Here is a 26594-nt window from a genome sequence, read left to right as displayed (position 1 = left end):
AGAGCACTGAGGCACACTGCACCAGGTAGAGAGCACTGAGGCACACTGCACCAGGTAGAGAGCACTGAGGCACACTGCACCAGGTAGAGAGCACTGAGGCACACTGCACCAGGTAGAGAGCACTGAGGCACACTGCACCAGGTAGAGAGCACTGAGGCACACTGCACCAGGGAGAGAGCACTGGGAGGAAGGGGAGGACAGGCACAGGGCAGATGCAGAGCGGCACTCACCGTTGCGGAGGAGGGCACTGTGCCGGATCAGCAGGGCCAGTCTCTTGATGCTGACGGCGGAGCCCAGGTCAGCGCGCAGCGCCGTGGTGAGGCAGAATCAAACCATGCCGGAGGACTGGCAGGAGACACCGCAGGATCTGATTGGCTGCTCCTCCCCGCTGCATGCTGACCCTGTCTCCGCCTTCAGCTGAGAGCTATCAGCGCGGCGGGGAGAGGAGTAACAGTGCTGCGGGGGGAGAAGTGACAGCGCGGCGGGGGGAGAAGGCAGTCCTTTGGTGATTAGCAGGGCGCATTCTGTCACTCAGAAAAGGGGTAGGGCGCAGCTCCCTGCGAAAGAAGCTTAACATGAACACTTTCATTTAATTAAAAGATATACCACTCCATTTCGACCACTGGTACACACTATATACACACCCACCACCACCACCACATATACACAAACACACCCACCCACCACCACATATACACATACAGTACACACTACAGACACACAAAGTACACCCACCACCACCACATATACACAAACACACACACCCACCACAACATATACACATACAGTACTCACTACAGACTCACAAAGTACACCCACCCACCACCACATATACACACTACACACACCCACACAGAAAGTACACACACACCTCCACCACCATATATACACTAAACACACACACAGAACCCACTACAGTGACTACACACTTCACATATAAAGTACACCCCCCATCACTATCTATATATATATATATATATATATATATATATATACACACACACACACACACACACACACTACACACACACACAAAGTACACACACACCACCACCACCACATATACACAGTACACACTATACACACCCACCACCACATATACACACACACACACACACACATTCACTACACACATCACACAAACTGTATACACATATTAATCAAGAAGCCATCACTGCACTTGCCAGGCTTCCTGTAGCAGCAGCTCCCCGTGGCCCGTGCAGTCTGGGGGCGGAGCTTGGGCCTGTGAGTGACAGCAGGACCCCGAAGAAGGAGAGGCTGGAGAGGGAGGGGCGGCCAGCACACTGCCTGCACGGCTCCGTGGCAGGTGAGATCGATGGAGCCGTAGAAGGGGGCATGGGAGAGAGGAGGCCGCTGGCAGTATGTGACAGGAAAAAGTTTTTTCCTGTCAATGCTGTCAGTTTGCTGTGGGCCTATTTTCAATGGGGGGCCTGGAGCTGCAGCTCCATCCGCCCCATTGTTAATCCGGCCCTGTGCCTGGGGTGTTGCTCTCCAGAGGCGTCACCGGGTGTGGTGACACCCGGTGCGCACCCTGGATCTCTCTGCATGCTGGAGCGAAAAGGGGGATGTCCTCATATATGGGGGGGGTGACCAAATGCATAGAGGGCGTGGCCTCGCAGGGATCCCGAACTCTTAACTCCGGGGGTGTGCCCGGCATCTCCAGAGATGCTGGGCTGTACTGGGCAGCCCCCGGAGAAACTCTTCCTTCGTTGTCGGCTCCTCATCAATGACAGGAGCCAGGTGCTGTACGAGGCTGTCACACTGCAGCACCTGGCTCCTGTCACTGTGGAGGAACAAGTACGTTGGTGTCACCCCCTCCGAGGGTGACACCCAGGTGCGGGCCACACCCCCTGCACCCACCTTATGACGCCACTGTCGCTCTCAGCTCTGGTGCTTCAGTGCTGAGATACAGACCAGAGTGTGCTAGAAGCACCAGAGCAGAAAGTGACACCCCAGGCAAGAAAGAGGAACTGCACGGATTCTGACAGGTGCAGGGTGCTAGAATAAAACATATAGATGAGTACAACTCAGCACAGTGTTCAGGCTAATATACAAAAGTTAGCTCTGTGGATGAAATGCAGGGTTATTAAGTCCCACCCAACTCTTCTCATTGGCCAGTGCAAACATTTGCCATCACATACTGCACCAATTGGGATCCATACTGTACGTGTCTTAATAACTGGACAAAGGTAGTCGTGTAACGTCACTTTAGCAGGTCACATGTGACACTTATTATCAATATTGTCTGTTACTTTGTATATTCCCTGACAGTGCTGTGGACACTGTGGTGCGCCTTAAAAATAAAAGATAAAAATAATGTAAATGTGCTATTAATGAAGAAATAAGAAACAATGGACACTAACCTAATTACTCTGTGTTTTTGTCTGCGTTCCCTATTGGCAAAGATAAAGAGACCAAATAATTCAGACCTGATCGTAGCCCTGCAAAATTTTGCAGGGCTACGATCAGGCACACTGACATAAGGGGGGACGCCCAGCACAGGGCTAGTCCACCCCGCAGAAGTACAAAAGTATCGCACAGCGGCGATGCTTTTGCACTTCAGGAGTAGCTCCCAGCCAGCGCAGCTTTTGCGTGCTGACTGGGAGCTACTTGTCACTGCCCGGGTCGCAGCAGCTGCGTGTGATGTCACGCAGCCGCTGCGGCCTTCCCCCCGCATGGTCCGGCCATGCCTGCGTTGGGCGGACCGCGCCCACAAAACGGCGGCCTGACGCTGCCGTGCCGCCCCCTCCCGCCCAGCGACTGCCTCTGCCCGTCAGACAGACGATCACGAGGTAACGACAGCCGTCGGCTGTCAGCCATGCGCCGGTGCACTGTGGCGCATGCGCACTTCTGACCTGATCGCTGCGCTACGATGAACGGCAGCATGCGATCAGGTCAGAATGACCCCCTTTGTCGGTTCCAGCAATTAAATAGTAGCATGAATTATACTCAAACTAGACTAGCATTACACTGCGACAGCCATAATACCCCTACTCTGCTGCCCTCTATTGGTAGACTGTATGCCTGTCATCTTGGATGGTATTAGACTTCTAACTACAATTGGTTATTTATCTTTCCTGGAAACAAGAAAAGCCCCTAAACAAAATAAATATTTTGGAAATAGGTCACAGTATTTGCTACCATCATGAAGCACAGAAACCACTGAATAGATTTCCTTCGGGAAGTCACACATATTATTTACTAACACGTTGCTAATAGTGCTATGTAGGATAGCCCAAGACAATCAGATACCTGCATTTTGCAACAATAGTGTTATCTGCTAATAATAACGCATATCTAACTGGTTGCTACGGCTGCAGCAATTGCAGCCTACAAGCACAGTTTTATTTAACAGAAGGAGGTATTGTAATTTTCTCGTATTTACTCTTAACTGGATTATTTGTCCCGTTGCAACGTCATCATAAGAATACCAATGCAATCCACTGATCTTTTTAGATTCAACAAAACGAATAATCCAGTTATGATGATGGTTATTTATTGTCTCATGTTCACAGTTATCTGTGGTAGACTGGGGGTAGTACTGCAACTTGACATAAAACACATTTATAGGAACTATAATGAGTATCGGAACTGTGTATAGGTGTTCGCATGGTGCAGTGATGTCACTAAGAAATAACAGCACTGCACGGTATGTTGGCTGCTGCCACGGGCAAGCAGGACTTTTGCCTGGGGCGCCGTCTTCCGGAGGGCGCCGGCGCCATCCGGAGGGCGCCGCACCATGGCAAGATCCGCTACTGCTGTGCCCTCCGCTGCCCGCTGTGTCCCCCGGCTGTGTCCCCCTGTGAAGGGAACTAGACGCTATGCGTCTAGTTTCCCTTCGTGGAGAGGACCTTTGCTGTGCGGTGCGCGATGACGTCATTGTGCACCGCACAGCAAAGGTCCGCTCCACGAAGGGAACTAGACGCTACACGTCTAGTTTCCCTTCGTGGAGAGGACCTTTACGGTGCGGTGCGCGATGCCGTCATCGCCAGCGGCGCTACTACTGTACAGGGGGCATAACTGACCACGCCTCTTGTATGAAGCCACTCCCCTATGTCCTGCCCGGGGCTCAAAAAGGGCTCGAACCGGCCCTGCTGCTGCACTGCACTACTGGCACTGAGACATTACAGTTGTGATGTTTGGGGCTCTGGGTTAAAGTGACTGAATACCAGCAATATGTTTGAAATCTTTTGGAACACAAAATATCACAGTGCTAGCCGCAGGGATGGCCCATAACGGGTCCCTGGCTAGGACTACAGATGGCCATTGCCAGTGTTTGTTAGAGCCATCAATGTTTTTGCACTGTTGGTAATGTATTTTACAGTAGATGGCAAGGGAGCAGTATGATTCACCGATGTATGGCGATCCCGGCGCTCAGAATACCGACGCCAGAATCGCGATTGTTCTGAAGCTGACAGAGGTAAGTATTGGGGGTTCTCACCTCTCCCCAACTCTTCCTCCCCCCAACTCTTCCTCCCCCCTTGTTGCCTAACCCTAACCACCCCTTGTCTTCACTGCCTAAACCTAAGCCTCCCTCCCGCAGTCTAACCCTAACCTCTAAGGGGGGTGCCTAACCCTAACCCTTACTCCCCGCAGCCTAACCCTAACCCCACGGGACATCAGCTTACCTGCCTTGCACCGCGGTCTCTTCTCGTTCGGGATTCCGGCTGTCGACTGTACCCATTCTGGATGCCGGAGTCGGCATTCAGAATAAGGTCGGTATTCTGACTGCCGGGATACTGACAGCTGGAATCCTGACTGCTTCCCAATGGCAAAAGGGATGGCACGATTGCTATCTTTGTGGGATTTTTATTTTTTTTATTTGCAATGTTTCATCACACATAAGGCCATTAACCAAACTACACCAACGTACATCACTTCGCTTATCTCAAAATATCTCCCAACCGGACCTCTTCGCTCTTCACAAGATCTGCGTCTCTCATCCACACTCATTACTCGCTCCCACTCACGATTGCAGGACTTTCATCGGGCTGCACCCACTCTGTGGAATGCCCTACCACGCACAATAAGACTCTCCTCTAGTTTCCAAACCTTCAAGCGTTCCCTGAAAACTCACCTCTTTAGGCAAGCTTATCAAATTCCAGAACCACCCACATAACTTTCATAAACCTTCCTATCAAATTGCATCCACTCTGTACAGTCCACACATATCCTCACGTCTTCTCATTCTATGCAATAGGTAGCACCTTTCCTTGTGTACACATGCCTATTTCCCTATAGATTGTAAGCTTGCGAGCAGGGCCTTCCTACCTCTATGACTGTTTGTTATCACCCAGTTTGTTATATCACTGTTATTTCCAATTGTAAAGCGCAACGGAATTTGCTGCGCTATATAAGAAACTGTTAATAAATAATTTATATAGCGCTCTTTCTCCAATAACATCAATTTTGGTGAGATAGTCCCGCTTTTCGGTGAATGGATGCCATACGCATGCGCGGCACCCATACTGTAATGCTGGGCTCACCATTGGCTTGACGAACATCATACACCAGAGGATGTGGCCCAGTGACGCCACCATTGCTTAGAATGTTGGGATACACCGATATGTGTATGCCTACATATTATTCTGCCATCTGTGTTAGCTTCTGCTCTATAGTACATTACTGCATTTGATATAATTCAAATAAAGGGGGTCATTCCGAGTTGTTCGCTCGGTAAAAATCTTCGCATTGCAGCGATTTTCCGCTTAATGCGCATGCGCAATGTCCGCACTGCGCCAAGTAAATTTGCTATGCAGTTAGGATTTTTACTCACGGCTTTTTCTTCGTTCTGGCGATCGTAATGTGATTGACAGGAAATGGGTGTTACTGGGCGGAAACAGGCCATTTTATGGGCGTGTGGGAAAAAAACGCTACCGTTTCCGGAAAAAACGCAGGAGTGGCCGGAGAAACGGGGGAGTGTCTGGGCGAACGCTGGGTGTGTTTGTGACGTCAAACCAGGAACGACAAGCACTGAAATGATCGCAGATGTCGAGTAAGTCTGGAGCTACTCAGAAACTGCTACGAGGTGTGTAATCGCAATATTGCGAATACATCGTTCGCAATTTTAAGATGCTAAGATTCACTCCCAGTAGGCGGCGGCTTAGCATGAGCAAATCTGCTAAAATCCGCTTGCAAGCGAACAACTCGGAATGACCCCCAAAGTGTATATTATAAGTGAGCTGCTGTCACGTGACTGAACTGAAGCCATGACGTAGCCGAGGCCAGCCACCACCTATGCTGGTCATGTGACCCTGAAGGCGGGGCTCCGGGGAAAATGGCGTCGCTGTTCCAGTTGGAGAGGGTCTTGTACTTGGTACACGGCGACAAAGAGATCCGAGCGCCGCTCTCGCAGCTGTACTTCTGCCGCTACTGCAGCGAGCTCCGCTCCCTGGAATGCGTCTCTCACGAGGTAAATCTCCGGTCATTACTGGGAAATGCGAACACTCTGAGCCGATCAGGCATCATGCAAGCGGCGCCAACAGTGACCAATGGGGTGACGGGAATCTGCCCTTACGGCTCCCTTATTGGTTGATCTTAGTTGCCAATTAACTCTCCCCGCCTCTTTGGGATGTATGACGTTATGACAGTAGGCGGGACTTTAAACGTTTCGCCGCGGCGATTGGCTGACGCGGGTCTCGTAGTGTGTGCTGATTTGACAGCTGCCTGTCAGTCACTGTCACTGAATTGGCTTCGGGTCCTGGGCTGGGTTTCTAATAAAGGCCGTGGTCTCAGGCCTGCTGACTGAGTTGTGTTACCATTGGCTCTGCGTCTTCATTTACTGTAAGCAAACGGGCTCCTATAGTGGTTGAAGAGCTCTGTGATGGCCAGCCTGGCCGTCTCTGTATCCAACATCAGCAAGCTGACATTTCTATACTGTGCTTTTCTCACTTATTTTCCAGTGTTATTACCTAGTGCTGAATGAATACAATGCGACTGCATGGCCTTCCAGGTAGCTGAGCTTAATGCTAGTAGGAGCATTAGAATAGTAATAACACACTGTGTATGAAACAAGATCTGTTATAATGCTAGTAAACCGATTGCTGGAGTTTGCTGGCTGCTATCATAATACATTGCACAGAGTATAAATAATATTATTATAAGACAGAACTTGACAAATATCTGAGAACCTAGGAGACCGTGTAAAAATAGAGGGACAAATATTGTGAGTGTTTTCCTATGATGTCTGCTAATAGAGGACTGTGCGCCTGTACCACCCACCCATACACACTCCCAGGTTTAATCCTCTTATTAATGTTTATCTTTACTCTTCATCTCACTCATCCACCCCCCCCCCCCAATATATGTGCTGTATCCTCCACGTCTCCTCAAACCCTTTCACCCCCTTGTCCGCGTCATCATCATCATTCCCCTTCTACTGCCAATTGTCTGCCTCATCCACTTCCTTTCACCATGATCCCACTATGCACGTGCCCTTCTACATCATCATCACCCGGCTCCCATCATCTTCACCCTATCAGTATAATTAGAATGAGTAGCCATTAAGCCCCACTTCCCGACTGAATCAAGATGTGGGCATGGCAGAAACATGGTAATTAGGGGAGTGTGCATGACTTAGCAGATGTGGCCCCCTCATCACAACCCGGAATCCATGCCTTATCGTGCATTAGCTGCGGGTCTGACCATGGACTATAATTGAACAGCTCTGGCCACTCATACCGGGAGCTAAAAGTTCATGGTAAAGGGCCCCATACACTAGTGCAATATTGCATGCTTTCGTGCAATTGCGATGAGTTCCCGAGATGGATAGCATGAAAAATGTCAAATTGCATGTACTTTTCTTGCGATTGCGCGCTCCCGTGTGTCACCCATCGCAATCGCAGATCACACGTGCTGCACGTGAGATTTATCTCAATTGCATGGAAATAGGTTTAATAACATTATATTGCCTGAGATAAATCACATGGAAAAATACACTCAAGTATGAAATCGCAATTGCAGGCCTCCTGGGAAGCTCCCGGCCAGATTGCAGGAAAATTGCTTGGAAGTCATTGCTGACTAGTGTATGGGGCCCTTAAGTCCTGTCGTTAGTTGATTCCCCCCATCCCCTCCTAAGGACAATGGGCCTAATTCAGAGTTGTACGTTATGCTGATGTTTTCACAAGTGAGAGATTATCGGCAGACTCTGCAGGCGCTGCGATTGCACTGCTCATGTGTAAAGGTGGCTTTGCGATTATGCTCACAGTGGGGATATCTTTGCAGAGTGATTGACAGGAAATTACTATTTAGGGGTGGTAATGGGCAAAAACGCATGTGTACCATGGCCCTTTTTGGGGTGTGTATCTGACATCAGCTGCGATCATATATGCAAAGAAACATGGCGCCTGCGTCACTACTGCTGTGGCAAGTCTGCTGAGCCATAGACCTGCTTGAGCAGTTGATGTTCCCTGTTGTACGCAGTTGCATTGCGTTGGCTCCGGTGAATGTCTCTTTTCCTGTCTGGGAGGCAGATTCACTTGCTAATATTCGCAGCTCCGTAGCCTAGAAAATCGCAAATGCAAGTACATTACCGTACATCTCTGAATCAGGCCCAATGTTTCTCATTTCAGAACAAATCTTAAAGATGTCTTGTAACAAGATTAGGATTCTATTTATTTAAACATATAACTGGAAGCAGCTATTTTCTCTTAAGTGTCGGGTACAACGTGTTTCTTTCATAAACTCTCCGTGTGAGCAGGAGGTCATTGGTAAAGTGTCTGACTTTCTCAGATATGCTGCTACTTACCACCAGAATTCTCTGGACACTGACAGACAATTATGGGGTCTATTTACTAAGCCTTAAGGGCCATACACACTAGGAGATTTTGAGCTCAAAATGCCAAAAGCGAGCTACTTTGAGCTCAAAATCGACTAATGTGTATGGGCGGGCGATGAGCGCTGATGCTCGCTCCCGCATCATCACTGGCCGCCGCTGTCCATTGGCTTGTTTTACAAGCCAAGTGAACCACTTTCCACGGTCTCCTACTGTGGAAAGTGGTTCTCCCCCGTGAAAATCGCTCAGTGTGTATACACTGAGCGATTTTCCGCACAGCGATGTTCACATCATCGCTCTGCATACACGCTGTATACGCGACTTTAAATGGAGATAAAGCACCAGCCAACCAGCATTTTGTAAACCCAGCCTGTGGCATGGCAGTTAGGAGCTGATTGGCTGGTACTTTATCTCCGTCCAAGGCTTAGTAAATAGACCTCTATATTTCCTATCTCTCACTCCCAATCAGTCTTCTAACGCTATGTGTGTTTTTAATAGAGATGAGCGGGTTCGGATTTAACACCAGAATTAACGCCAGTTCGGTTTTATCCGGATTTTTCTTATTGGCTATCCAAAACATGTGACATCGGTGAGCCAATAAGGTGCCGTTTTGAGAACCGAGTAAATCTGAGTAAAACCGAGTAAAACCGAACCCGCTCATCTCTAGTTTTTAATACGTTTAAATCTCTTCTCAACCCTTCAAAACCAACTCATCCTACTGCCGTCTCTGGCCAAGAGCTTTGCTGCCAATTTCAAGGACCAGGTTGTCAGAATCCTATATGTGCTCACGCCAGCCCTAACTAATATGTTGCCTTTTCTTCTTCACTAATATATTTCAATTATTATCCCAACTGTGACATAATTGCCCAATTCTTAAATTAAGTTCTGTCCCAAATTCTCTTTTCGATTACAGTGTCACCTGTCTACTTTCATGCTCTTTCAAGCTTGTCTATACTTGCCTCCCATGTTCATACGAACCATTGGACCCTTTTCCTGTAAGGCTTTTGTGTTGATACCAACACGGCATTGCTTAGGTCTTCCGACGCTGTCCTACCCGAGTTCTGAGCCATCTTAAACGTCTCAAGCAGTACATCCTCTCAGCTTCCTCCTATCAGTTGGAGGGGTATGAATCATTAGGTCGACCACTATTGGTCGACATGAGTTTTTTTTTAAACTTTTTCCGGTGTCGTTTTCTTTGTTTTCGCTTTGCTCGCCATGCTTCGGGCAAGGTTAATATTACCAATCGTAGTCCACGTGGATCGTAAAGTTTTAAAAAGTTTGAAAAAATGTAAAAGAAAAAGTGAAAAACGCATGTCGACCTATTGCATGTCGATCAATAGTGGTCGACCTAATAACCGTATCCCAGTTGGAGCACAATGCGGAGAAAGGGGTAATACCTCTTGGTCTTTTAAAGCTATACCTCTTCTCTTGGAATACAAATAAGCTTCTTTTGTATCTCAAATTTTGTGGCGGCCAGCAAGACCAATACAACGACGAGCGTCTAGGTAAATCGGTGGGTATCGTTTGCTATCTGTAACTACATCAACAAACCAATTTTTTCTTTTCATTCTAAAATATTGAGGCCTACATGTAAGAACTAAGGGGGTAATTCAGACCTGATCGTAGCAGCAAATTTGTTAGCAGTTGGGCAAAATCATGTACAGTGCAGGGGGGGGGGGCAGATATAACATGTGCAGAGAGAGTTAGATTTGGGTGGGTTATTTTGTTTCTGTGCAGAGTAAATACTGGCTGCTTTATTTTTACACTGCAATTTAGATTTCAGATTGAATACACCTCACCCAAATCTAACTCTCTGCACATGTTATATCTGCCCCCCCTGCAGTGCACATGGTTTTGCCCAACTGCTAACAAATTTGCTGCTACGATCAGGTCTGAATTACCCCCTAAGTCTGGGACTTGCATATTGGTCCTAGCTGGCATGCCACTTAGAAATGTTCTGCATGTGGCAGGTTGCTGACTCCTGTGCTGCAGCATAAATACAACATAATCCTGATACCTTCAATGTTCCCCTTCAATCTGAAATTCTAGAAACTGCTATTGTTGGACCCATTTGTCAGGAGTGTATCTGGGCAATTCCCCGTTTCTCTGACGTCCTAGTGGATGCTGGGAACTCCGTAAGGACCATGGGGAATAGCGGCTCCGCAGGAGACTGGGCACAAAAGTAAAGCTTTAGGACTACCTGGTGTGCACTGGCTCCTCCCACTATGACCCTCCTCCAAGCCTCAGTTAGATTTTTGTGCCCGGCCGAGAAGGGTGCACACTAGGGGCTCTCCTGAGCTTCTTAGTGAAAGTTTAGTTTTAGGTTTTTTATTTTCAGTGAGACCTGCTGGCAACAGGCTCACTGCATCGAGGGACTAAGGGGAGAAGAAGCGAACTCACCTGCGTGCAGAGTGGATTGGGCTTCTTAGGCTACTGGACACCATTAGCTCCAGAGGGACCGAACACAGGCCCAGCCTCGGAGCTCGGTCCCAGAGCCGCGCCGCCGGCCCCCTTACAGAGCCAGAAGCAAGAAGAGGTCCGGAAAAATCGGCGGCGGAAGACATCCTGTCTTCACCAAGGTAGCGCACAGCTGCAGTGCTCCATTGTTACTCAGGCACACTTCACACTCCGGTTACTGAGGGTGCAGGGCGCTAGGGGGGGGGGGGCCCTGAGCAGCAATGTAAAACACCTTGGCTGGCATAAATACACCACATATAACCCCCAGGGCTATATGGGTGTATTTTAACCCCTGCCAGATTCCACAGAAAAACGGGAGAAAAGGCAGCCGAGAAGGGGGCGGAGCCTATCTCCTCAGCACACTGGCGCCATTTTCTCTCACAGCTCCGTTGGAGGGAAGCTCCCTGGCTCTCCCCTGCAGTTACTACACTACAGAAAGGGGTTAAAAAAGAGAGGGGGGCACTAATTAGGCGCAGTATAACAATACAGCAGCTATAAGGGGAAAAACACTTATATAAGGTTATCCCTGTATATATATATATATAGCGCTCTGGTGTGTGCTGGCATACTCTCCCTCTGTCTCCCCAAAGGGCTAGTGGGGTCCTGTCCTCTATCAGAGCATTCCCTGTGTGTGTGCTGGGTGTCGGTACGTTGTGTCGACATGTATGAGGAGGTAAATGAGGTGGAGGCGGAGCAATTGCCTGTAACAGAGATGTCACCCCCTAGGGAGTCGACACCTGAGTGGATGAGCTTATGGAAGGAATTATGTGACAGTGTCAGCTCTTTACAAAAGATTGTTGACATGAGACAGCCGGCGACTCAGCCTGTGCCTGTCCAGGTGTCTCAAAAGCCATCTGGGGCTCTAAAACGCCCGTTACCGCAGATGGCAGATACAGACGCCGACACGGATACTGACTCCAGTGTCGACGATTAAGAGACGAATGTGACTTCCAGTAGGGCCACACGTTACATGATTGAGGCTATGGAAAATGTTTTTACACATTTCTGATAATACCAGTACCACTAAAAAGGGTATTATGTTGGGTGAGAAAAAACTGCCTGTAGTTTTTCCTGCATCTGAGGAATTAAATGAAGTGTGTGATGATGCGTGGGTTTCCCCCGATAAAAACTGTTAATTCCTAAAAAGTTATTAGCATCATACCCCTTCCCGCCAGAGGATAGGGCATGTTGGGAAACACCCCTTAGGGTGAATAAAGCGCTCACACGCTTGTCTAAACAGGTGGCACTACCGTCCCCGGATACGGCCGCCCTTAAGGAACCTGCTGACAGAAAGCAGTAAAATATCCTAAAATGTATATACACTCACACGGGTGTGATACTGCGACCAGCAATCGCCTCAGCCTGGATGTGCAGTGCTGGGGTGGCTTGGTCGGATTCCCTGACTGACAATATTGATACCCTAGATAGGGACAGTATATTACTAACTATAGAGCATTTTAAAGGATGCATTTCTATATAAGCGTGATGCACAGAGGGATATTTGCCGACTGGCATCAAGAGTAAGTGCGCTGTCCATTTCTGCCAGAAGAGGGTTATGGACAAGACAGTGGTCAGGTGATGCTGATTCCAAATATGGAAGTATCGCCTTATAAAAGGGAGGAGTTATTTGGGGTAGGTCTAACAGACCTGGTGGCCACGGCAACGGCTGGAAAATCCACATTTTTACCCCAGGTAGCTTCTCAACCTAAGAAGACGCCATATTATCAGGCGCAGTCCTTTCGGCCCCATAAGGGCAAGCGGGCAAAAGGCGCCTCATTTCTGCCCCGTGGCAGAGAGAGAGGAAAAAGGCTGCAGCAAACAGCCAATTCCCAGGAACAAAAGCCCTCTCCCGCCTCCGCAAAGTCCTCAGCATGACGCTGGGGCTTTACAAGCGGTCTCAGGCACGGTGGGGGCCCGTCTCAAGAAATTCGAGACGTCTCCCCCCCGCCTTTTCATAGAGTCTGCTTTACCGACGTCTCCCTCAGACAGGGAGACAGTATTGCAAGCCATTCACAGGCTGTGTTCCCAGCAGGTGATAATCAAGGTACCCCTCCTGCAACAGGGAAAGGGGTACTATTCCACACTATTTGTGGTACCGAAGCCGGACGGCTCGGTGAGACCAATTTTAAATCTAAAATCCTTGAACACTTACATACAAAGGTTTAAATTCAAGATGGAGTCACTCAGAGCAGTGATTGCAAACCTGGAAGAAGGGGACTATATGGTCTCTCTGGACATCAAAGATGCTTACCTACATGTCCCAATTTACCCTTCTCACCAAGGGTACCTCAGGTTTGTGGTACAGAACTGTCACTATCAGTTTCAGACGCTGCCGTTTGGATTGTCCACGGCACCCCGGGTCTTTACCAAGGTAATGGCCGAAATGATGATACTCCTTCGAAAGAAGGGAGTTTTAGTTATCCCTTACTTGGACGATCTCCTGATAAGGGCAAGATCCAGGGAACAGTTGGAAGTCGGGGTAGCACTATCTCAGATAGTGCTGCGGCAGCACGGTTGGATTCTCAATATTCCAAAATCGTAGCTGATCCCGACGACACGTCTTCTATTCCTAGGGATGATCCTGGACACAGTCCAGAAAAAGGTGTTTTCTCCCGGAGGAGAAAGCCAGGGAGTTATCCGAACTAGTCAGAAACCTCCTAAAACCAGGCCAAGTGTCAGTGCATCAGTGCACAAGGGTCCTGGGAAAAATGGTGGCTTCCTACGAAGCAATTCCATTCGGCAGATTCCACGCAAGAACTTTCCAGTGGGACCTGCTGGGCAAATGGTCCGGATCGCATCTTCAGATGCATCAGCGGATAACCCTGTCACCAAAGACAAGGGTGTCTCCTGTGTTGGTTGCAGAGTGCTCATCTTCTAGAGGGCCGCAGATTCGGCATTCAGGACTGGGTCCTGGTGACCACGGAAGCCAGCCTGCGAGGCTGGGGAGCAGTCACACAGGGAAGAAATTTCCAGGGCTTGTGGTCAAGCCTGGAGACATCACTTCACATAAATATTTTGGAGCTAAGGGCCATTTACAATGCCCTAAGCCAAGCAAGACCTCTGCTTCAAGGTCAGCCGGTGCTGATCCAGTCGGACAACATCACGGCAGTCGCCCACGTAAACAGACAGGGCGGCACAAGAAGCAGGAGGGCAATGGCAGAAGCTGCAAGGATTTTTCGCTGGGCGGAAAATCATGTGATAGCACTGTCAGCAGTGTTCATTCCGGGAGTGGACAACTGGGAAGCAGACTTCCTCAGCAGGAACGACCTCCACCCGGGAGAGTGGGGACTTCACCCAGAAGTCTTCCACATGATTGTAAACCATTGGGAAAAACCAAAGGTGGACATGATGGCGTCCCGCCTAAACAAAAAATTGGACAGGTATTGCGCCAGGTCAAGGGACCCTCAGGCAATAGCTGTGGACGCTCTGGTAACACCGTGGGTGTACCAGTCAGTGTATGTGTTCCCTCCTCTTCCTCTCATACCAAAAGTACTGAGAATTATAAGACGGAGGGGAGTAAGAACTATACTCGTGGCTCCGGATTGGCCAAGAAGGACTTGGTACCCGGAACTTCAAGAGATGCTCACAGAGGACCCGTGGCCTCTACCTCTAAGAAGGGACCTGCTCCAGCAAGGACCCTGTCTATTCCAAGACTTACCGCGGCTGCGTTTGACGGCAGGGCGGTTGAACGCCGGATCCTGAAGGAAAAGGTATTCCGGATGAAGTCATCCCTACCCTGGTCAAGCCAGGAAGGATGTAACCGCAAAGCATTATCACCGCTTTTGGCGAAAATATGTTGCGTGGTGCGAGGCCAGTAAGGCCCCGATGGAGGAATTTCAACTAGGTCGATTCCTGCATTTCCTGTAAACAGGAGTGTCTATGGGCCTAAAATTGGGGTCCATTAAGGTTCAAATTTCGGCCCTGTCAATTTTCTTCCAGAAAGAACTAGCTTCACTACCTGAAGTTCAGACGTCTGTAAAAGGGGTACTGCATATACAGCCTCCTTTTGTGCCTCCAGTGGCACCTTGGGATCTCAATGTAGTTTTGGGGTTCCTAAAGTCACATTGGTTTGAACCACTTGAATCTGTGGAGTTAAAATATCTCACATGGAAAGTGGTCATGTTGTTGGCCCTGGCCTCGGCCAGGCACGTGTCAGAATTGGCGGGCTTTATCCTGTAAAAGCCCTTATCTGATCTTCCATTCAGACAGGGCGGAATTGAGGACTCGTCCTCATTTTCTCCCTAAGGTGGTTTCAGTGTTTCATCTGAACCAACCTATTGTGGTACCTGCGGCTACTAGTGACTTGGAGGACTCCAAGTTGTGGGACGTAGTCAGGGCCTTGAAAATATATGTTTCCAGGACGGCTGGAGTCAGGAAATCTGACTCGCTGTTTATCCTGTATGCACCCAACAAGCTGGGTGCTCCTGCTTCTAAGCAGACTATTGCTCGTTGGATTTGTAGTACAATTCAGCTTGCACATTCTGTGGCAGGCCTGCCACAGCCAAAATCTGTAAAAGCCCATTCCACAAGGAAGGTGGGCTCATCTTGGGCGGCTGCCCGAGGGGTCTCGGCGTTACAACTTTGCCGAGCAGCTACTTGGTCAGGGGCAAACACGTTTGCTAAATTCTACAAATTTGATACCCTGGCTGAGGAGGACCTGGAGTTCTCTCATTCGGTGCTGCAGAGTCATCCGCACTCTCCCGCCCGTTTGGGAGCTTTGGTATAATCCCCATGGTCCTGACGGAGTCCCCAGCATCCACTAGGACGTCAGAGAAAATAAGAATTTACTCACCGGTAATTCTATTTCTCGTAGTCCGTAGTGGATGCTGGGCGCCCATCCCAAGTGCGGATTGTCTGCAATACTTGTACATAGTTATTGTTACAAAAATCGGGTTATTATTGTTGTGAGCCATCTTTTCAGTGGCTCCTCTGTTATCATGCTGTTAACTGGGTTCAGATCACAGGTTGTACGGTGTGGCTGGTATGAGTCTTACCCGGGATTCAAAATCCTTCCTTATTGTGTACGCTCGTCCGGGCACAGTATCCTAACTGAGGCTTGGAGGAGGGTCATAGGGGGAGGAGCCAGTGCACACCAGGTAGTCCTAAAGCTTTACTTTTGTGCCCAGTCTCCTGCGGAGCCGCTATTCCCCATGGTCCTTACGGAGTTCCCAGCATCCACTACGGACTACGAGAAATAGAATTATCGGTAAGTAAATTCTTATTTTTCCCAACGCCTGGATTGAGGGATCAGAAAAATCCAATATGTTGGAAATCCTCGATTGGCCGATTGTAACCCAAATCAATCAGAGTCCACCAATGGATTGCCACCAGTGGATTGGCATCTGTGAATTGGTCCGTAGATGTATGGCTCACATAAGTCTACCATATGTTTATCTGTAACTTTCCTGCAGACTATATACAGTGCCTCACCCTCCTTGGCTTTTTACCTATTTTGTAACATTACAACCTGTAATTTAATTTTTTTTTTAATCTGAATTTTATGTGATGGATCTGCACAAAATAGTCTTAAATTGGTGAAGTGAAATGAGATAAATTTATATAATTTTTTTTTTTTATAAATAACAATCTAAAAATTGACATGTGCATATGTATTCACGCCCTTTTCTATGAAGCCCCTCAAAAGTTCTGGTGCAACCAATTACCTTCAGAAGTCACATAATTAGTGAAATGAAGTCCACCTGTGTGCAATCTAAGTGTCACATGATCTGTCAGTATAAACACACCACTAAGCAAGAAGCATCATACCATGAAGACCAAGGAGCTCTCCAAACAAGTCAGGGACAAAGTTGTTGAGAAGTACAAGTCAGGTTTGGGTTATAAAAAAATATATCCAAATCTTTGATGATCCCCTGGAGCACCATCAAATCCATCATCTTCAAATGGAAAGAACATGATACCACAACTAACCTGCCAAGAGAGGGCCGGCCACCAAAACTCAGACAGGAAAAGGAGGGCATTACTCAGAGAGGCAGCACAGAGACTAAAGGCATACCTCCCAACTGTCCCGATTTTCGCGGGACAGTCCCGTTTTTTGGGGACTGTCCCGCTGTCCCACCCGCGGGCCGCAGTGTCCCGCGGTGGGGGGGGGGGGCAGTTGGGAGGCTCTGTCACCCGCTGCCTTGCTTAGCAGAGCAGTGGTGAATAGACGCTGTGCGCATGCGCACAGCGTCTATTCAGTGCAGACGGAGGGATAGGGAGCATGCCAGCGGCTCACAGAGCGCTGGGCATGCCCCCTCAGTGACGAAAACGGGGGCATGACTCGCGATCGCGGGTCCTCCCGCGAAACCACGCCCCCTTTTCGTAGGCCAAGCCCCCTTGTCGGGAGCGCGCGCGGCTACGCCGCACGAGTGTCCCGCTTCCCAGGAGAGGAAAGTTGGGAGATATGACTAAAGGTAACCCTGAAGGAGCTGCAGAGTTCCACAGCAGAGACTGGTGTATCTGCGCATGTGACCACAGTAAGCCGTACACTCCATAGAGCTGGGCTTTATGGAAGAGTGGCCAGAAAAAAGTCATTACTTAGTGTTAAAAATAAGAAGGCATGTTTTGAGTTTGCCAAAAGGCATGTGGATGACTCCCAAATGTATGGATGAAGGTGCTCTGGTCAGATGAGACTAAAATTGAACTTTTCGGCCACCAAGGAAAATGCTATGTCTGGCGCAAACCCAACACATTCCATCACCCAAAGAACACCATCCCCACAGTGAAACATGGTGGTGGCAGCATCATGCTGTGGGATGTTTTTCAGCAGCAGGGACTTGGAAACTGTTTTGAGACGAGGGAAAGCAGGATGGTGCTAAATACAGGGATGTTCTTGAGCAAAACTTGTTTCAGTCTGCCTGTGATTCGAGACTGGGATGGAGGTTCACCTTCCAGCATGACAATGACCCGAAGTATACTACTAAAGCAACACTCGAGTGGTTTAATGGGTAACATTTAAATGTGTTGGACTGGCCTAGTCAAATCCAATTGAGAATCTGTGGTCAGGCTTGAAGATGGCTGTTCACAAGCGGAAACCATCCAACATGAAGGAGCTGGAGCAGTTTTGCCTTGAGGAATGGGCAAAAATCCCAGTGGCAAGATGTGGTAAGCTCATAGAGACTTATCCAAAGTGACTTGCAGCTGTAATTGCCGCAAAAGGTGGTTCTACAAAGTACTGACTTTAGGGGGGTGAATAGTTATGCAGGCTGAAGTTTTGTGTTATTTTGTCCTATTTGTTGTTTGCTTCACAATAAAAAAAAAAAAAAAACATCTTCAAAGTTGAAGGCATGTCCTGTGAATGAAATGATGCAAATCTTCAAAAATTCCATTTTAATTCCAGGTTGTGAGGCAACAAAACATGAAAAATGCAAAGGGGGGATGAATACTTTGAGTACTTACTGCAGAAGTGTTCTCATATGGGGTTGTGTGTAAATATTACAGCCCACGTTGTTTGTGCCTCTCACAGTGTGACAATGATCAGACCGATATGTGTCATGTATTTGAGCGGGGAGCACTTGCAGATAGTGGCGGAAGTAATGATGTATGTGTGCCCCGGAAATGCGGACCACACACACCCACATACACCTCTTATCTGCGGGAGATACAATTGTATTATTATGTCACTGACAGAGCAAGTTACAGTTTTACCTGATGTAATCTGTTCAGGGACACACATATACAATGGGTCAGTCTGGTTAGCTTCTCATAACTTTCTGTTCTTTATTTGTGTGTGAAAACCTTCCAAGACCCTCTGTATGCTGGCAGTGGTATAGAAGATCTACAGTTATTAGATAGACAGTCATTAGGTCGACACCATATGGCCGACATGCATTGGATAGACAGGGTCAAAAGGTCAACGGGTATAAGATAGACAGTACGAAAGGTCGACATGGGTATGGTCTATCTAGACAGTGTCTATCCATAGTCTGGAACTCTGTGTGCTTTGGTGGATTAGCATTTGATTCAACAAGGATTTTATGCTACAAACAGAAGATGATGATGCTAATAATAATTTCATTTATATAGAGCTTTTATCCAATTGGGCTCAAGGCGCTTTATAGAAACCATGAAAATAATACAGAGGTTTAGATTTGCAGAAATTACAGAAGCCATGAACATAAACACTGAGGTAAGGCAGCCTTTGTAGGGTATCGGTTCCAAGGCTTGGAGGTACCAGGCGAGGCAGCCATTTTAGGTGCACTACATGGGTTACAGTATCCGGCACAGGCAATGCCAGGAAGAGATTATGCATAATGGTGGGGCTACTGAATACTAAATCAGTAAAACCATGCATTGTTCATCCTACATGGTTTTAACAAAGTTCAGGAGGGAAACATTTTTCAAAGGAAGAGAAATATTAGAACTCGAGGACATACACTGAGACTGGAGGGGGGGAGGTTCAGGGGAAATTTAAGGAAAAATTATTTCACAGAAAGGGTAGTGGATAAGTGGAATAGCCTCCCATCAGAGGTGGTAGAGGCTAAGACTGTGGAGCAGTTTAAACATGCTTGGGATAGGCATGTGAATATCCTTACAAGGAATTAAGGTTCAAAGAGGGTTGCGATTACCTAAAGGATAAAAAAAAAAATGGGCAGACTAGATGGGCCAAGTGGTTCTTATCTGCCGTCAAATTCTATGTTTCTATGTTACATATAAAGGTACCAGGTGAGGCGGCCATCTTGGGCTCATTGCATAGGTAGGTTATAATGTGTGAGATGAGCAATACATGGAAATAAGACAAACAAGGGTAAAAAAGGAAAACAGACCAACAATTTACTCACTGAATAAATGGTTCCATGTGTTTGTACTGCTCCCGAGGCAAAAGTACCAGGCGCGGAAGCTACCTAGTGCGCCCTACGTATGTTATGGTGGGCAGAAGAGCAGTTTGTATAACATGTAGTGGACAATCGCAGAGCAAATAACGAGGTTTTTTGTGACTCTTAAACACATAAAAAAAACCCCAAAGGAAGTCACATTATGAACCATTCATCTCCAGGTTCCGCCAGGGTGCCATTTGAAGCGCTTTACAAAAAAAAAAAAAAAAGGAGAGATGTGGTTGTAGCTTGTCTTCTGCAGAACAATCTTCTGTGATCTCTGCATGCAGCTGTTAGAAGGACTGCCTCAGACACGGAAGGATGGGTGGACTGTCACGGATATGATAGCAATTGGTAAACAGTTGGCGGGCAAAGCTCTTCAGTTCTCTTCACCCTTCACTACAAAGTAGCAGAAGGTGTTTGTTGTGTTCCCCAAAAGCTCAGCTGTGGAGAGACTGATTTGTAATGGAACACAGGATGTGTCTCTGATCGGGTTCCATTCATTGTTTAGATAGTGTCTATTAGACAGTCCATACTTCTACCCCATATATTCATCTACCATCCATGTGGACCACGATGGGAATAGTAACCTTTGGCGAGCGCAGCGGGAGTGGAGTGAGGCACCTTGCCCGAAGCGCGGAGAGCATACACGTTTACACTAATTGTGGTCACAGGTGAGGAAATATACAAAATGACAACCAAAAAATGTAAAAAAACTTGTGTCGGGATTTTTTGTGTCAACATTTTGACCCTGTCGATCTTTTCAACTGTCTACCTTTAGACTCTGTCGACCTTTTGTAACTGTCGAGCTAATGACCAAATATTCTCTGTAAAGCGCTGTGGAATATGTGTGCGCTATATTAATAACTGGTAATAATATGTGTGCAGGCGATGCTCAGGGAATTGAATTCCCACTTTATGTGAGAAGACTGAGGAGTGTGTACAGAACTGCGGCACCCGATTGGCTAACTGTCCAATCAGAAGCCATATACAGTACACTACATGACTATTGTTCCAACAAATGACAGTTCTCCAACCAGTAAGACCAAGTCACCTCTCCTATCTCTGAAACTGTGTAGTAAAACCACTTGTAAGTGCTGACCCAGACAGTGTTCTCACATCAGGTTGCAGGTAAGTATTACAGACATTTATCCTAACAACCCAAGAGAATTCAGAGCAGTATGCGTCATGAGTCTGAGTAGTTTGCAGGCCCCTCCCCAGTAATAATATTGCTATGCTGTGGGGGTTGTATAATAGAAAGGGAAACATGGGTTGATTTGTGTTGGATGTTGGTTGTCCTTTATAAGCTGTTCTGCACGTGGAATTAATCTATATCTGTTGGAAAAGTCCTGCAATCATTCCCTCCTCATTCTCCGCAGGTGGACTCGCACTATTGTCCCAGCTGCTTGGAGAATATGCCGTCGGCCGAAGCCAAGCTGAAGAAGAATAGGTTTGTTGCTGTATGGTTTTATTTCTTTGAGATATAAATATACTGTATATATGCTTACACAGCAGCTTTGTCTCCTCTAGTTCTGTCTCTTACTGCATTCAACCAATTACTCCGGCTCAGTAAACGCTGGTTGTGTAGAAAATGTTACTAATCAGCAATAATGCAGCTCGTGATTCCCCACCAAATGTGACCAGCCGCTGAGTCTGAGGAATAACACTGCAGTCATCCTATTGATTGTAAGCTTGCGAGCAGGGCCCTCCTACCTCTATGACTGTTTGTCATTACCCAGTTTTGTTTCATCATTGTTGTTTCCAATTGTAAAGCGCAACGATATTTGCTGCACTATGTAAGAAACGTAATAAATAAATAACTGCTGCGGCTTCCCCAAAAACCAGCCACATTGTATACACTTATTTACAGACACTTATGGGTCACTCCTATTCCCTGTGATGAAGTCCAGGCCATAGAAGAGACTGCGAGGGGGGCGAGTTCGGGTGCCGTTGTCAACGTTTCCACGCCGTTACAGCTGCAACTTGCCCCCTTGGGGAATAGGGTTTCCCCCTTAGTGGGAGGTTTAGTAAACATGAAACACTGGTGGTTAAGAACCCTAGTACACCAGTTAATTCTCTCTTGATACAGTTTTGAGCGCATCCTTAAATACTAGGTACTATAAAATATGTGCAGGCTTTTTATTGCGTAATATTTAAGCACTTCGCATTGCAATTGATTCTGAATCAGACACAATAGTCGATGAGGATGTATCCCGCGGGTCTCTACAGACTGCGCATGCGCCGAAGAAGTCAGAAATAAATCGGACTTAAACTCACGAATAGGGCTCGCTGGTGCATACGGATTGGACCACACTATCTGTGAAATGGGTGTTTCTGGGACGGGGTCCTTGCGATTACACGGATCTGTCCCGTCTAGTAGGAGTGCCAAGGGAGGGTCGAGGGCACGTAGGCCAACTGTTTTGTTTGATCGTCACATGCGGAAGGAGGTGGGCGAATGTTCCAAAGAAATCTTTTAGGGTGGGTGCAAATCCATGTGAAATAATTCTCAGTCCATTTGCAGATGGGAAAGCAGTGGGAGGGAGAGGCTTTTGCTCGGATTGTGTGTATACACGGGGCGGATTCTTGCACTACCTGCTGTGGTGTCCGGAAAAGCGACCCCACAACTTCCACGGGCTGATTCTGAGGTGGGAGGATCTGGAACAATCAATGTTGCAATGCAAGGGGTGCAGATACATTTTTCTTGTGCATGCAGGGTAAATCCTGGCTGCTTTTGCATGTGACCCACAAATTTCTGTTTGGACACGCCCCTCTGAAATCTAAATCTCTGCACATTTTATATCTGCCCAGGTGCACAGTTACTTGCTGTTCTGCTTTGCTTGCAACTTGGAATCTGCACCATGGGGGTCATTCCGAGTTGCTCGCTCGCTCGCTAGCAGTTTTTAGCAGCCGTGCAAACGCTATGCCGGCTCCCACTGGGAGTGTATTTTAGCTTAGCAGAAGTGCGAACGAAAGGATCGCACAGCGGCTACAAAATAATTTTGTGCAGTTTCAGAGTAGCTTCAGACCTACTCAGCGCTTGCGATCACTTCAGACTAGTCAGTTCCTGTTTTGACGTCACGAACACGCCCTGCGTTTGCCCAGCCACGCCTGTGTTTTTCCTGGCATGCCTACGTTTTTCCGAACACTCCCTGAAAACGGTCAGTTGACACCCAGAAACGCCCACTTCCTGTCAATCACTCTGCGGCCAGCAGTGCGACTGAAAAGCTTCGCTAGACCCTGTGTGAAACTACATCGGCATGCGCAGAAGTGCCTTTTTTTTCATCATCTCTGCGCAGCGAACATTTTCAGCTAGCGATCAACTCTGAATGACCCCCTATATCCCCAACTTTGCGTTTCTTATCCCGGTGTAAGTCCTGTATGAGTGCTCAGTCACACATCGTTTTTGCACTGTTACTTGAAATATTGGCCCTCATTCCAAGTTGTTCGCTCGTTGCCTTGTTTCGCTATATTGCGATTAGTCGCTTACTGTGCATGCGCAAGGTTCGCAGAGCGCATGCGCTTAGTTATTTTACGCAAAAGTTAGGTATTTTACTCACGGCATAACAAGGATTTTTCATCGTTCTGGTGATCGGAGTGTGATTGACAGGAAGTGGGTGTTTCTGGGCGGAAACTGGCCGTTTTATGGGAGTGTGCGAAAAAACGCTGGCGTTTCTGGGAAAAACGCGGGAGTGTCTGAAGAAACGGGGGAGTGTCTGGGCGAACGCTGGGTGTGTTTGTGACGTCAAACCAGGAACGAAACTGACTGAACTGATCGCAATGGCTGAGTTAGTCTGGAGCTACTCAGAAACTGCTAAGAATTTTCTATTCGCAAATCTGCTAATCTTTCGTTCGCTATTCTGCTAAGCTAAGATTCACTCCCAGAGGGCGGCAGCTTAGCGTGTGCAATGCTGCTAAAAGCAGCTAGCGAGCGAACAACTCGGAATGAGGACCATTGTGAATAATGGAGCAGATGTAATAAGCCTGGAGAAGGGATAAAGCATTGATAAGTGGAAGGTGATAACGCACCAGTCAATCATTATGGGTTTGAAAAATGACAGGAGCTGTCTGGCTGGCGCATTCCAGGCTTGTGATAGTGGTCCACAAGTTATAACCTGGGGATCAGGGAGTGAGCACCTATTCCCTTCATAGTAGTTAGTATGGAAACGTTGGCAGCAGGCGTCATAGTCGCTGCTTACAGTATGTAATATCTTGTCTGTCTGTCGTTACACAGGTGTGCTAACTGCTTTGACTGCCCTTGCTGCATGCACACTCTCTCCACCCGTGCAACCAGCATTCCTGCTCCGCTTCCTGATGACCCAGCCAAGACCACCATGAAGAAGGCTTACTATCTCGCTTGTGGTTTTTGCCGCTGGACCTCTAGAGATGTCGGGATGGCCGACAAGTCAGTGGGTGAGTGTTCTAAAGGGCATAATGCTAAACAATGTTTATATATATATATATATATATATATATATATATATATATAATTTTAACGGATAAAGAGACATTCCTATTTATCAGCAGGTTCTACTTCTGCTTTATCTGACTATAAATGTGCAGTGTAATGGTCCCGATTTACAGATGTGCGCTAATGCATTCGCTGATGCGATCCTGTACACCGCTAATTAATAATCTGCAATGCTACAGTTGCCTGTAAATGTATTGAGACATCCACCGGCAGCTTCACAGATCCAAGAAACTGCGTACAAACGGCGGTCGCAGATCCTTCACTAATCAACCATCTGAGCCACTGTGTGGTCACGCAGCATGGCCGCAGGATCTGAGACGCTGGCACAATGATTTCTGAGCAGGGGATCACAGTCCTAGGCTGAGACACCCCCTGAAAATGGTTGTGACACACCTGCATTTTTGCCGCCACTTTCTGTAATCGCCACCAAATGGTCCCTGACTGTCAGTCGCTGCGTGAAGGAATCCTCATCTGCGAGCGGCATCGCTGGGGTACCTTGGCTTGTGCAAAGTAGTTTTTTGCTGTCTCATAGTGCAGGTGGCACATCTGTATCTGCACCATGTCCGTGGCATAAGCCAAGCGCTGGGAATGGATCTAGCTGCGTTATACAGTACAGAGCGCTCCACTTTACAACACTCTCTGCATGTTTGTTGCCATTAGACATCAAAGTCGATCCATTTACTAAATGTCATTATTTTCTTTGTTGTGGATGGGACCATTAGCATGCAGATATACTCGCTACAGTAACTTTATCTTTGTTTCAGTAATGAGAACAAAATGTAAGTTGCTCAAATTAATTAGCAAATACAGTTCAGCTGCATGAAAGGGAGGGGGTAGTCTGAGCTAGAAATACATTGGGGATAAACCCACGGTGTCCCCCAGCACACCGAGCTGTACCTGTACCAAGACATGAAAGACTTTATAGATATATACAGATATATATATATATATATATATATATATATATATATATATATATATATATCTATATATATCTAACAGAAAAAAAGGATAATTGCGCAATACTCCAATCAGTCCAATGTACTTAAGAACGTCCAGTATTTTATGATCTTGATCAGACTCTTTGTATCCACTGCTGCTTCCTCCAAAGAAAGCCGTACCAAGGCTTAATACATGTAAAAGAACAAATGAGGAGCGCGAATATCAGTAAAAGTTGTGAGCATTTAATAAAAAGAAGTATACATATATATACATACATCTCAGAAAGAGATAAGCAGCACGATGTTATCACACACACAGCGCCTCCGGATAGCACCAGTGGAGCGGCCGCCGGTCACAGCTCATCAACCGATCCCTCTCGGGACCTCACAGGATCAAGTCAGCAGCGATGTAGTTACATCCAGTGTCCAATTACCACTGGATGTAACTACATCGCTGCTATATATCTCTTCTATATATTAGCCCAAGTCTGTGATTCTGTGCCTGGCCGTAACGCTGGGCGGAGTCACAGGCACAGATCTGGCCAGGAACAGTCCCCTCCCTCTCTCCGCCCATCCCCGCCCAGTTCCTTCCCCATCTCCGCCCAGTCCCCTGTCTCCCTCCTCCCCGTACACTCCCTGCACCCTGGTGACACCGCAGTCGCTGACTGTAAGCGGGACTCACACTAACCGCCTCACAGTCTTGCGGCTGCCGCTGAGTCAGGGGGACAATGCTGAGCACTGACAGCTGCACTCGCCCCCCCTCCCACCCGCGGCAACCAACCGTATCCGCCCCCCACCCGCAGCACCAACAAACGCGGCATCCACCCACCACCCGCGGCACTCCCGCTCCCTCCCCCACCCGTACCACCAAGACCCGCGGCAACCAACCACATTCGCCCCCACCCGCGGCACTCCCGCCCTCTCCCCCACCCGCAGCACCAAAATCCGCGGCATCCACTGCATCCACCCACCACCCACGGCACTCCCTCCCCCACCCGTACCACCAACACCCGCGGCAACCAACCACATTCACCCCCACCCGCGGCACTCCCGCCCTCTCCCCCACCCGCAGCACCAACACCCACCGCATCCACCCGCGGCACTCTGCCCCCACCCGCAGC

General features: G+C 47.9%; 1 protein-coding gene across 2 annotated transcripts in view; it reads left to right on the top strand.

Annotated features, from left to right (window-relative positions):
• Positions 1-6242: 6242 nt before the first annotated feature.
• The window catches only part of DCTN4 (dynactin subunit 4), a 64967-nt gene continuing 44615 nt past the window's right edge, over positions 6243-26594 (top strand). Inside the window, exons 1-3 of one of the 2 annotated variants that reach the window (XM_063928665.1) lie at positions 6243-6433; positions 21444-21514; positions 24296-24474. In XM_063928665.1, the coding sequence (XP_063784735.1) occupies positions 6299-6433; positions 21444-21514; positions 24296-24474 (385 nt within the window). In that variant the 5' untranslated portion in view covers positions 6243-6298. The remainder of the gene's footprint in view (positions 6434-21443; positions 21515-24295; positions 24475-26594) is intronic. The other variant, XM_063928666.1, reaches the window with a different exon arrangement.

The sequence above is a fragment of the Pseudophryne corroboree genome, chromosome 6, assembly GCF_028390025.1.
Source record: "Pseudophryne corroboree isolate aPseCor3 chromosome 6, aPseCor3.hap2, whole genome shotgun sequence".
In the NCBI taxonomy this organism is placed as follows: domain Eukaryota; kingdom Metazoa; phylum Chordata; class Amphibia; order Anura; family Myobatrachidae; genus Pseudophryne; species Pseudophryne corroboree.
Note: the sequence above shows the minus strand (reverse complement) of the source record. Positions and strands in the feature narration are given on the sequence as shown.